The sequence below is a fragment of the Penaeus japonicus genome, unplaced genomic scaffold, assembly GCF_977035675.1.
Source record: "Penaeus japonicus unplaced genomic scaffold, GWHDUDI00000001_assembly GWHDUDI00000033, whole genome shotgun sequence".
In the NCBI taxonomy this organism is placed as follows: Eukaryota; Metazoa; Arthropoda; class Malacostraca; order Decapoda; family Penaeidae; genus Penaeus; species Penaeus japonicus.
Genome location: NW_028234435.1, coordinates 12102590 through 12112589, shown reverse-complemented (window position 1 = coordinate 12112589; position 10000 = coordinate 12102590). Strand labels below are relative to the sequence as shown.

Below are 10000 nucleotides of genomic sequence, written 5' to 3'. Positions count from 1 at the left end.
CACACACACACACACGGGCGTGTGTGTGTGTGTGTGTGTGTGTGTGTACATATACATAGATATGTACATGTATGCATACATATATATATACATATATATATATATATATATATATATATATATATATATATATATATATATATGTATATATATATATAAACATTTGTATATAAAAGGATGAAGGTCATAATGAAAATGATCATGATCATAATGATAATGGTAATAATAAGAATGCCAATGACTATAATAACAACAACAATGATAATGACAATAGCGATGATGATGACAAAAATAAAAATCCCGATGCCATTGATGATAATGACAAAATTTAATTAAAAAATGATAGAACTGATGAAAACAGTGATGACAGTGAAAATGATAAAAATGTTTTAATACCAATTAGTCGTAACAATCGTAATGATGATGATGATGATAATGATTATAGTAATAATGATACTGATGGTGTTGGTGGTAATGATGATGATGATGATGATAGTAACAAAAGTATTAATGATAACAATAATAATGATGATAATAATAATGATAACATTAATGATAATAACGATAACAATACTAACAATATTGGTGATAAATCTAATAGTATTAATGATAACAATAATGCTGATGATAATAAAGATTATGATAATTAACCTTAATATCAACACATATGATGATAATAATAATAATAATAATAATAATAACAAAATTTTGAAATAATAATATCAACATTAGTAGTGATAATAATAATCCCACTAATGCATATGATAATGAATGATGTTGAAAAATAAAGGTATAATAATAAGGAGAAAACAAAACAACGAAAACAGTAATAGTGATAAAGGTTATATTATGAACGGCTACAATTATAATGAATGTAATGATAACAATGACAATAATGATGATAACAATGATAATAGAATCCTTATTCAAAATAATATTGATAATAATGATGATGATAATGATAATAACGATAATGATGATAATAATGATGATAATGACAATAATGATAATGATTGTATTTACTGAAGCAATGATAGTAGTAAAACAGACAGATGTCAGTTATAATAATGATAGTAATAATAATGATAATGAGACAATAATAAAGATAATGTTGAATGTGATGATAGCAACAGGAACAATAATGATAATGAAATTGAAGAAGATGATTGATTGAGATAATAATGATAATAGTAATTTCAATTATCATATTGCATAAACTAAAATTACTCACGATAATAATAATATAAACAAAAATGATAACAGCAATAATAACACAACTAAAAGTTATGATATGAACAACAATAACATGGTTCGAAATAACAATGATAAGAATTAGATGATGAATATAATGATATGAAAATAAAAAAGTGATACTACAGGCTCATTGATAATGACAATAATGATGATAATAGTAATATAGTAATAGTGATAATAATAACAATGAATGTAATGATAATGAGAATGATGATAATGATAATGATAATAACAGTGATTAGAATGATGATAGTGATGATGATAATGATAATGATGAGGATAAAAATAATGATAATGATAATAGTAATGGTAATTATAATTATATTAGTAGTAATAACAATGATAATAATAATAATAATGATAATAATGGATAATGATAATGATGATAATAACAATAACAACTATGGCAATGATGCCAACGCAAATTATTGATAATGATGATCATCATCATAATAATGATATAATGATTATAGTCATATGATAATGACCTCAAAAATGTAAACCCATTAAGTAAAGATGATATTAATGAAAACTATAATTGCAAAGATCATGATGATAATGATGAAATATAACTACTGATAATGATAATGACGTTAATTACACTGTTGATAAAACAGTACCGTTAATGATGATAGTTATTCTTATGATAAGAAAATTAATTTTATCAGATGAAAATGATATTGGTAATTATGATAATAACGATGTATACAATAATCAAAATAATAAAGATGAGGAAAAGATAGTGATCATGATAAAATTATTATCATTATTATTATTATTATTATTATTATTATTATTATAATTACTATTATATATATATTTTTTTTCTTTTTTTTTTCTTTTTTTTAGTTTAACCTATATAGTAATTAAGGAGACCGAACATATATAAAATTTCACGATCCTGAAACTTAAGTATATCTAATCTGATTAAACGTTCTCAACTTCCTTTCTTAATATCAAAATCCTCTTTCCTCTTCATTCATAAAAATGCATTAATTGAACACACAGTTACCTATGCCTTCGCCCCCTAATCCGCCATTAACAACAGCAGGCATTAGTACAGCAAGGAATTAATTTAATTAAAAGACGGAGAGAGATGATAAGAGAAGTCTTTATCATATTTTTTTTTTTTTTTTTTTTTTTCTTCGTTGTCAAAAGACTTACTTACTTGAAGAAAATGCCAAAAAAGTTCATCAGAATTTGAGTCCCAATCGATTCGCTATTCGTGACGTCATTCGCTAGAGTGATGACGTCATTATCCTTGTCATTATCCCTTTTGGCTTGGTTGTAATCCTAATGTTGATAAGGCTATTGATACAGCAATTGCAATTAAGCGTTAGCATAAGTTTTACTGTTGCATGGGGCTTGCTGTGGCCATTGTGAAAAAAAATAAAGCTATGATATACATGCATAACTATGATTATTATTATTGATATAATGATGATAATAATCTTAGGGATAAGCCGAAAGTCAAAGAAGAAGAAGAAGATATAATGATGATAACGGTTATGATGCTAATTATGATAGCAGCAATAATGTTTACAATTATGATCATCATAATAGCAACAATGATATCAATAATACAAACAACCATCATTATAACAACGATGTCAATATTGATATCATTAATAATAAAGATAATATCGACAATAATAACAATGTTGATAATGATAGTATTAATGATAGCAATGATAATAGTAATGATGATAATCAAGATAACGATGGAGCGATGATAAGAATTAAGTAATGGTCGTTATGATTATAACAACGATGAACATGATGATAATGAAACAAAAAATATGATAGAAATGATGTTAATAGTAGTAATAACAACATAAAGTTATGACACAGAAATAATGATAATATCATGAAATATTATAATAAAGATAATAATGTTGATGATAATAACACTATGGAGAGTGAAGATAATGATTATGATAATAAAAATAACAATGATTATGATAATAATTATGATGATAATAGTAACTGGGCTAATAAAAACACCAGTAATGAAAATGATAATGATGATAATAATAACAATAACTATTACAATCTATAAAGTGATAAGACCAATAATAAAACTAAAAATAACAATGATAAGAATAACAATGTTGATAATGGTGAAAAATAATGATAATAAAGATAAGATATTCATCATAATATTCATCACCAATATCATTACCATCGTCATCACAATCATAAAAATGACGATAATCATGCTAATGATTATGAAAGCAACAGCATCAAACGAGGCCATCCATTTCACACAGGATACAGGTTCACTGTTATGTTAATAACAGTAAACCTGTATCCTTGTTTATTTTTCTTACGAAATGTATGTACGGAGACTCTTATTATTTTATTTATTTATCTATCTATTATTATTATTATTTTATTTTGACCCTATTTTGACCTACAAAGGTCAACTCCAAGTCAACCTGATATCCCTTTTCCAACATTACCTCCCCACGACTTTTCACTTTTAATTTCCCGTGAAAAAAAAAATCAGAAATCGGGACAGCTATGAACAAATAACTGAACTCTACGGACTATCATTATTAAAAATTTCAGTAAATGAATAAAGAATAATTCTTATACAAAATCTTTCCTGACTGTCAGATTGGTTTCTGGATACCCTCAAGAACAGGTTTCGATACCCCCCGGATACCCTCTGGGGGTAAGTGCTTTGAGAAAGAGAGAGGGAGGGAGGGAAGAAAGAGAGCGAAAGAGTGAGAGAGAGAGAGAGGGAGGGAGGGGAGAAAGAGAGCGAGAGAGAGCGAGAGAGAGAGAGATAGAGAGAGAGAGAGAAAGAGAGAGAAAGAGAGAGAAAGAGAGAGAAAGAGAGAGACAGAAAGACAGAGAGAGAGCAGACAGAGAGGTATTGAGGTGGTACTATTCTTTAAGAACAGCTGATCTTAACCTGCGGTCCATGGATATGTTTCAGAGGAACCTTGAAAATTGGATAAAAAGATCAATATCTATATTCAATATATATATTTTTTTAATTGTTTACTTTATTCATACGGTGTGTATGTCAAACAATTTGTATTAAGATAAAGTGTATTCCTTGCATGCAAAGTTGCATTTATCAAAGAAAGGGGTCCATAACTTTTATCAAATTCTCAAAGGGGTCTGTGACTTAATATAAGGTTAAGAACTCTGCTCTAAACGGTATCTATCGTTCGAAACAAAATTTTAACTAAAAGGGAGTATCGGTAATATTGTAATGAGCCTCATTATGATGATTATTAGTATCATTGTTCGTTTCGCTACTATTATTGAAGAATCCTTTAACCGTTCGGACAATATTCGGGGCAATTCAATAGATGAAATTCATGTCTCAGTTTAGACACAAAATGAGATGTAATATATATCACCATCACACACACACACACACCCCACCCATGTTACTCCCCCCCACACACAACCCCTCCCCCATCCCCCCAAACACACAACCCCCTCATCCCCCCCCCCCACCCCCACACACACGTCAGAAACATGCGGACCGCTTTAATGTGACAGCAGTCATTGAAACTACGAGGATAAAACGACGGCGCACTTACACCCAGGCTATTCCATTGGCACGCACATGATGTCTGTACCTCTATGTCAACAGCCCGGAAGAGTGTGAGAGATTGACATATGTTTAAGAGTTGTAAAGACAACATTTGTCTTGTATGACATGACTAATGGCAACTTAAATATCGTTTTAGTTGATGAAACTATAACCCAACGGATATGGATGGGTGAAAAAAATGACAGTGTTTGACATTTGCTAATGATGTGAAATGCGTACCAAGAAAGTGGGCGGAGGAGGGGACCGGTGGGGAGGGGGAAGGGGAGGGGGAGGAGGAAGGTAAAGAGGGAAAGAGAGGAAGAGATGGTGAAAATATGTCGAAAAGGTAAAGAAATAGAGAGAGGGGGGGGGGAGAGGGAGAGGAAAGGGGAGAGGGAGAGGGAGGGAGGGAGGGTGGGAGAGAGAGAGATAGAGAGAGAGAGGAATAGAAGGAGAAAGAAAGAGAGAGAGAGGGGGGGGACAGAAAAAGGAAGAGAGAGGGAGGGAGGGGAGAAAGAGAGCGAGAGAGAGAGGGGGGGGGAAGAGAGCTTGAGAGAGCGAGAGAGAGAGAGAGAGAGAGAGAGAGAGAGAGAGAGAGAGAGAGAGAGAGAGAGAGAGAGAGAGAGAGAGAGAGAGAGAGAGAGAGAGAGAGAAAGAAAGAAAAAGAAAGAGAGAGAGAGAGAGAGAGAGAGAGAGAAAGAGAGAGAGAGAGAGAGAAAAAGAGAGAGGAGGAGAGGAGAGAGGAGAGCAGAGAGCAGCAGACAGAGACATAGGACAGAGAGAGAGAGCAGAGAGAGAGAGCGCAGAGAGAGAGAGAGAGAAAAAAAGAGAGAGAGAGAGAGAGAGAGAGAGAAGAAAGAGAGAGAGAGAGAGAGAGGAGGCTATAGAGAGAGACGAAGACTCCGACCGAGAGAGAGAGAGAGAGAGAGAGAGAGAGAGAGAGAGAGAGAGAGAGAGAGAGAGAGGGAGAGAGAGCAGACACACAGAGAGGTAGAGATAGATAGATAGATAGAGAGAGAGACAGAGAGAGAGAGCAGACACAGAGAGATAGAGATAGATAGATAGATAGATAGAGAGAGAGAGAGAGAGAGAGAGAGAGCAGACACAGAGAGAGATAGAGATAGATAGATAGATAAATAGATAGATAGAGCAGACACAGAGAGAGAGAGAGGGAGAGACAGAGACAGAGAGAAAGAGCAGCCAGAGAGAGTGAGAGACAGAAAGAGAAGTCAGAGAAAAACAAAAAAAGTGACAAGGGAGAAGTGTTAGCTCACGTCCAAAACATATGACGTAATCAACAGGTGGTAAGAAGGCGGGTGAGGGGGCTGGCTGGTGGGCGGAAAGGGCGGAAAAGAGAAGCGAAGAGAGAGAACATGTTACTTGGCGACCTGTCTGTTACCTGGAGACCTGTATATCACCTGGAGACCTGTGACTAGGAAGGAGGTTGGATTTGTTTAGTAATCAGGAGATCCCATCGAGAAGATTCGTTTTGAAAAAAAAAAAAAAAAAAAAAAAAAAGCTGACGAATTAGCTGTTTCGTTTAGTTTGATGGTCAGGCTGATTGCTTGTAGAAGGAAATTGTGTGTTTATGTTATTTATATTATAATCACATATAATAGGTCATTCAGAATTCAAGGACATGGTTACACCATCCATTAAGAATTCGAAGATACGGATGTATATCACCATTAATTATTGTTCAGTGTTTGGCATGAGAATAATACTCGGATAATCACTGATATTATCATGTTGACAATCACCAATAATTGGGAATAATGATAATAATAATAATAATAATAATAATAATAATAATAATAATAATAATAATAATAAATGCAGTAGCACCGATCCTTTCTAGTTTATCGTGGTTAACTTAAAATATAAATGATATGAAAAAAAAAAAAAATTTGCATGTCAAGGTCACAGTCTAGATGGACGCCTTCCAGGTGATCTTATGTAAAACGTCAAAAGCAAAGTCATGTCAGCAGGAGCGAGCAACGACGTGTATCTAGTTGGACACAGACAAAATAGACATAAAACGCAACCAACATCTTCGGTCATTAAACGTAGCGTAATGGGAGTCTATTTCACCAACATCTGCTGGTAATCAGCGTATGTAAAAGTAACCAGGCTCTCTGGAGTCACTTTGGCCGCGCCTTTATTTGGACCTTCTGAAGAGAGTGAAGGGATGCAGGCGGACTCAAGGGCTGTGCGTGCGACATTACCTCTTCTGCGTGGGGTTGAAGAAATAGCGGTAGACGAAGCTCATGACCCCGTACACGATGCAGTAGACGAACAGCTCCCTGTACACCAGCTTGTACAAGGAACCCTTCCACTTGAAGAGCAGGCGGGTGAACCCGCCCGAGGTGGAGGAGGCCACTTCATACTGGTAGGATACTGTCATGGCTCTCGCGCAGGATGGCGGCGGCGGGGAGGCCTGCTGTCCTCCTCGCTAAGGGCGCCGCACCTCTCCTGCGTCAGGAGACTTCGAGTACGAGCCTCAGTAGGCTGCGACTCTCGGCTCACGCCGGTCACTCCACTCGCTCTGTTACCCGCACGAGGTGACGACGACCTGCTCCACGCCTCCACGACGGCGGCGGCTCCCCTCGTCAGCACGACCACACTTTACACGTGTAACACCCGTCATTCTAGAACACTCTACAGCTGTTCGAGCACACAGGCGGGCGACTTCACCATCACAAGAGGCAGCGCCACCATTTCCCACTTTCCTCTCCTTTCCTCGCGATAAAGAACCTTATTAATCCAGGCTTGAGGCGCGGACGCGACCACTCGCTGCGTGCTTGCGTCCGGGCGGATCGCCGGGAATCGGTCGCGAAGAGTCGTGGGTCGAGAACACTGGCCAGCCCGCTGTGATGGGGTGGGGGGGGGGGGGGGGGGGGGGGGGGGGGGGGGGGGGGGGTGTTTTTTGGGGGGGGGGGGGGGGGGGGGGGGGGGGGGGGGGGGGGGGGGGGGGGGGGGGGGGGGGGGGGGGGGGGGGGGGGGGGGGGGGGTGGGGGGGGGGGGGGGGGGGGGGGGGGGGGGGGGGGGGGGGGGGGGGGGGGGGGGGGGGGGGGGGCGGGTACCGCGGGCCGCTCCGGTGGCCAACACCCCCGCTGGCCCGGGACGGAGGGGGGGACGTGACCCCGGAGAGCCCCAGGGCGGAGAGGGGGCGGGGGGGCGCAGGGCTTGAACCACACCTGCTCGGTCGGGCTCTGTCCTGCACTTATTAATCTCTCTCTCTCTCACGCACATGTACGCGCGCAGTGCGGCTGTGCGTGTTTGCACGCTAAAGCTTGGATGTGGGCAATGAGGACGCCCACGCGCGAACGGCGACGGGGAGCACGGTGGGTGGCTGAGGGCGGGGCCGTGACGTAGGCGGCTGTGGCTGTGGAGGGAAGGGGGCGGTGACCCCTGATGCCCTGCAGGTACAGCCTAGTGCCCCTGGCCTCGGCGTGACACACTGACGCCCGTCCTCACGCCCGCGGCGGACTCTGTGAGCGGCGGCAGCGCGCGCGCTCGCTCGCTTTCTCTCTCCCCGCCCAGGCCTGGCCCGCACAGGTATAATTTTAGCGTGGCATTGTGGCTGGCCGGGTCTGGGCGCTGCGCCATGTTTAGCCGCGACACCTCGCTAACAATACCCGACCTGCAGCTCTACTTTTAGCTAAACACGTTTCACAAAAACCCCTTCGGGCGTAGTGTCCGAGCTGGGGGAAGAGGTAGGGAGGGGAGGGGGGTAAGGAGGGGCGCTGGTGGCCTATTGACAACCTCTGCCTCGAGCTTCCTTCCTTCCCTCTCTCCCCATATCCCTCCGAGAGAACGCCTGGTGGCCTTCCCTACTCACGTCCACATGCCCCCTCTCTCCACCCCTCCCCCCTGGTCCCCCCTGACAGTTGTGACACAAGGGCCGACACTCTCACATTCATCACCTGCCCTCGCGCTGTCACGCCGTTGCGCTGACACGGTGAATGAAAGGGTCAAACAGGCGCGACATTCTCCGGGCTGGCACTCAGCTCGTGCCATGACGCTCGCCCCAGGCCCTCTTCACTTACCCACCTGCACACACCACCATACAGACAAACACACAAATCCAATAGAACCACGAAGCACACACGATGACAAACAATCTAAACCACACATCTAGAACCTAATTGAATCTTCCCTCACATGCCCATACACTCTAAACTAAACATATCCACTCTAAACATACATACATACATACATACATGCACGCATTTGCATCCACATGCCAGGTGTTCAAAATATTGCCAAGTGAGCGCAAGCAGCGTCGTCCAAAACCAAAAGAGCGGAAAGTCTGCATACACTTAATATTATTACCGCCGTTATAAATCGCACGCAAGTACAAACACGCCCATACGTCTCAGAACACTGCCTTTTGTACGGCACTCCGTCCACCCACACGCACACGCAGCAGATCACAGCAGCACCACCAGCGCCCACCGACGTCGCTGCGGTGCACGTGACAGAAATGAGAGCCGCGAGGGAGAGAAGAGATAAGGACGCCGACTTAAAGAACGACTTCAGGAGCGACTCGCCTGTCTTTGTCCGCTGCCAACCCGTCACCTGGCGCTACCCACCTCGGGCGCTCCGACTGGAGGCTGTAGGGCGCCGTAATTGCCCGGGGGAGGGGGTGGGGGGGGGGGGGGGGGGGTGAGGGGGGGGGGGCGGGGCCGGGGGTGGGGGGGGGGGTGGTTTTTGGAAAGGGCGTCCCGACAGTTGTGGTTTTGGGGTTGTTGTTTGTGGGGTGTTTGAGGGGGTGTGTGAGTCACTTTGTGTTGTGTGTGTGGGAGTGCTGGGTGTGAGTGTTGTGAGTGTGTGTGTGAGTATGGGGTGTGTTGAGTGTATGTGTGAGTGAGTTTGAGGTGTGTGTGATGTATTTTGTGTGTGTGTGTGAGTGTGTGTGAGTGTGTGTGTGTGTGGGGTGTGTGTGTGTAGTGTGTGTTTGTTTGTGTGAGGTGTGTGGGCGTGTGTAAGTGTGTGTGTTGGCTTTGTGTGTCTGTCTGTGTGTGAGTGTGTGTGTGTGTGGGTGGTGTGTGTGAGGATTGTGTGAGTTTGGGAGTGTCAGGGTGTGCTGTATATTGTGGGTCTGAGAGTTAGTGAGTAGGTGTGTATGAGTGTGTGTATGTGTGTGTGTGTGTCTGTGTGTGATTGTGTGTGTGTGTGTGTGTGTGT

General features: G+C 41.5%; 1 protein-coding gene across 5 annotated transcripts in view; it reads right to left on the bottom strand.

The window, feature by feature from the left end:
- LOC122263248 (uncharacterized) overlaps window positions 1-7688 on the bottom strand; it is a 118460-nt gene extending 110772 nt beyond the window's left edge. For all 5 annotated transcript variants that reach the window (XM_043031639.2, XM_043031642.2, XM_043031640.2 and 2 more), the window contains exon 1: window positions 7036-7688. In XM_043031639.2, coding sequence (XP_042887573.1) covers window positions 7036-7214 — 179 coding nt within the window. In that variant the 5' untranslated portion in view covers window positions 7215-7688. The remainder of the gene's footprint in view (window positions 1-7035) is intronic.
- Window positions 7689-10000: the final 2312 nt, after the last annotated feature.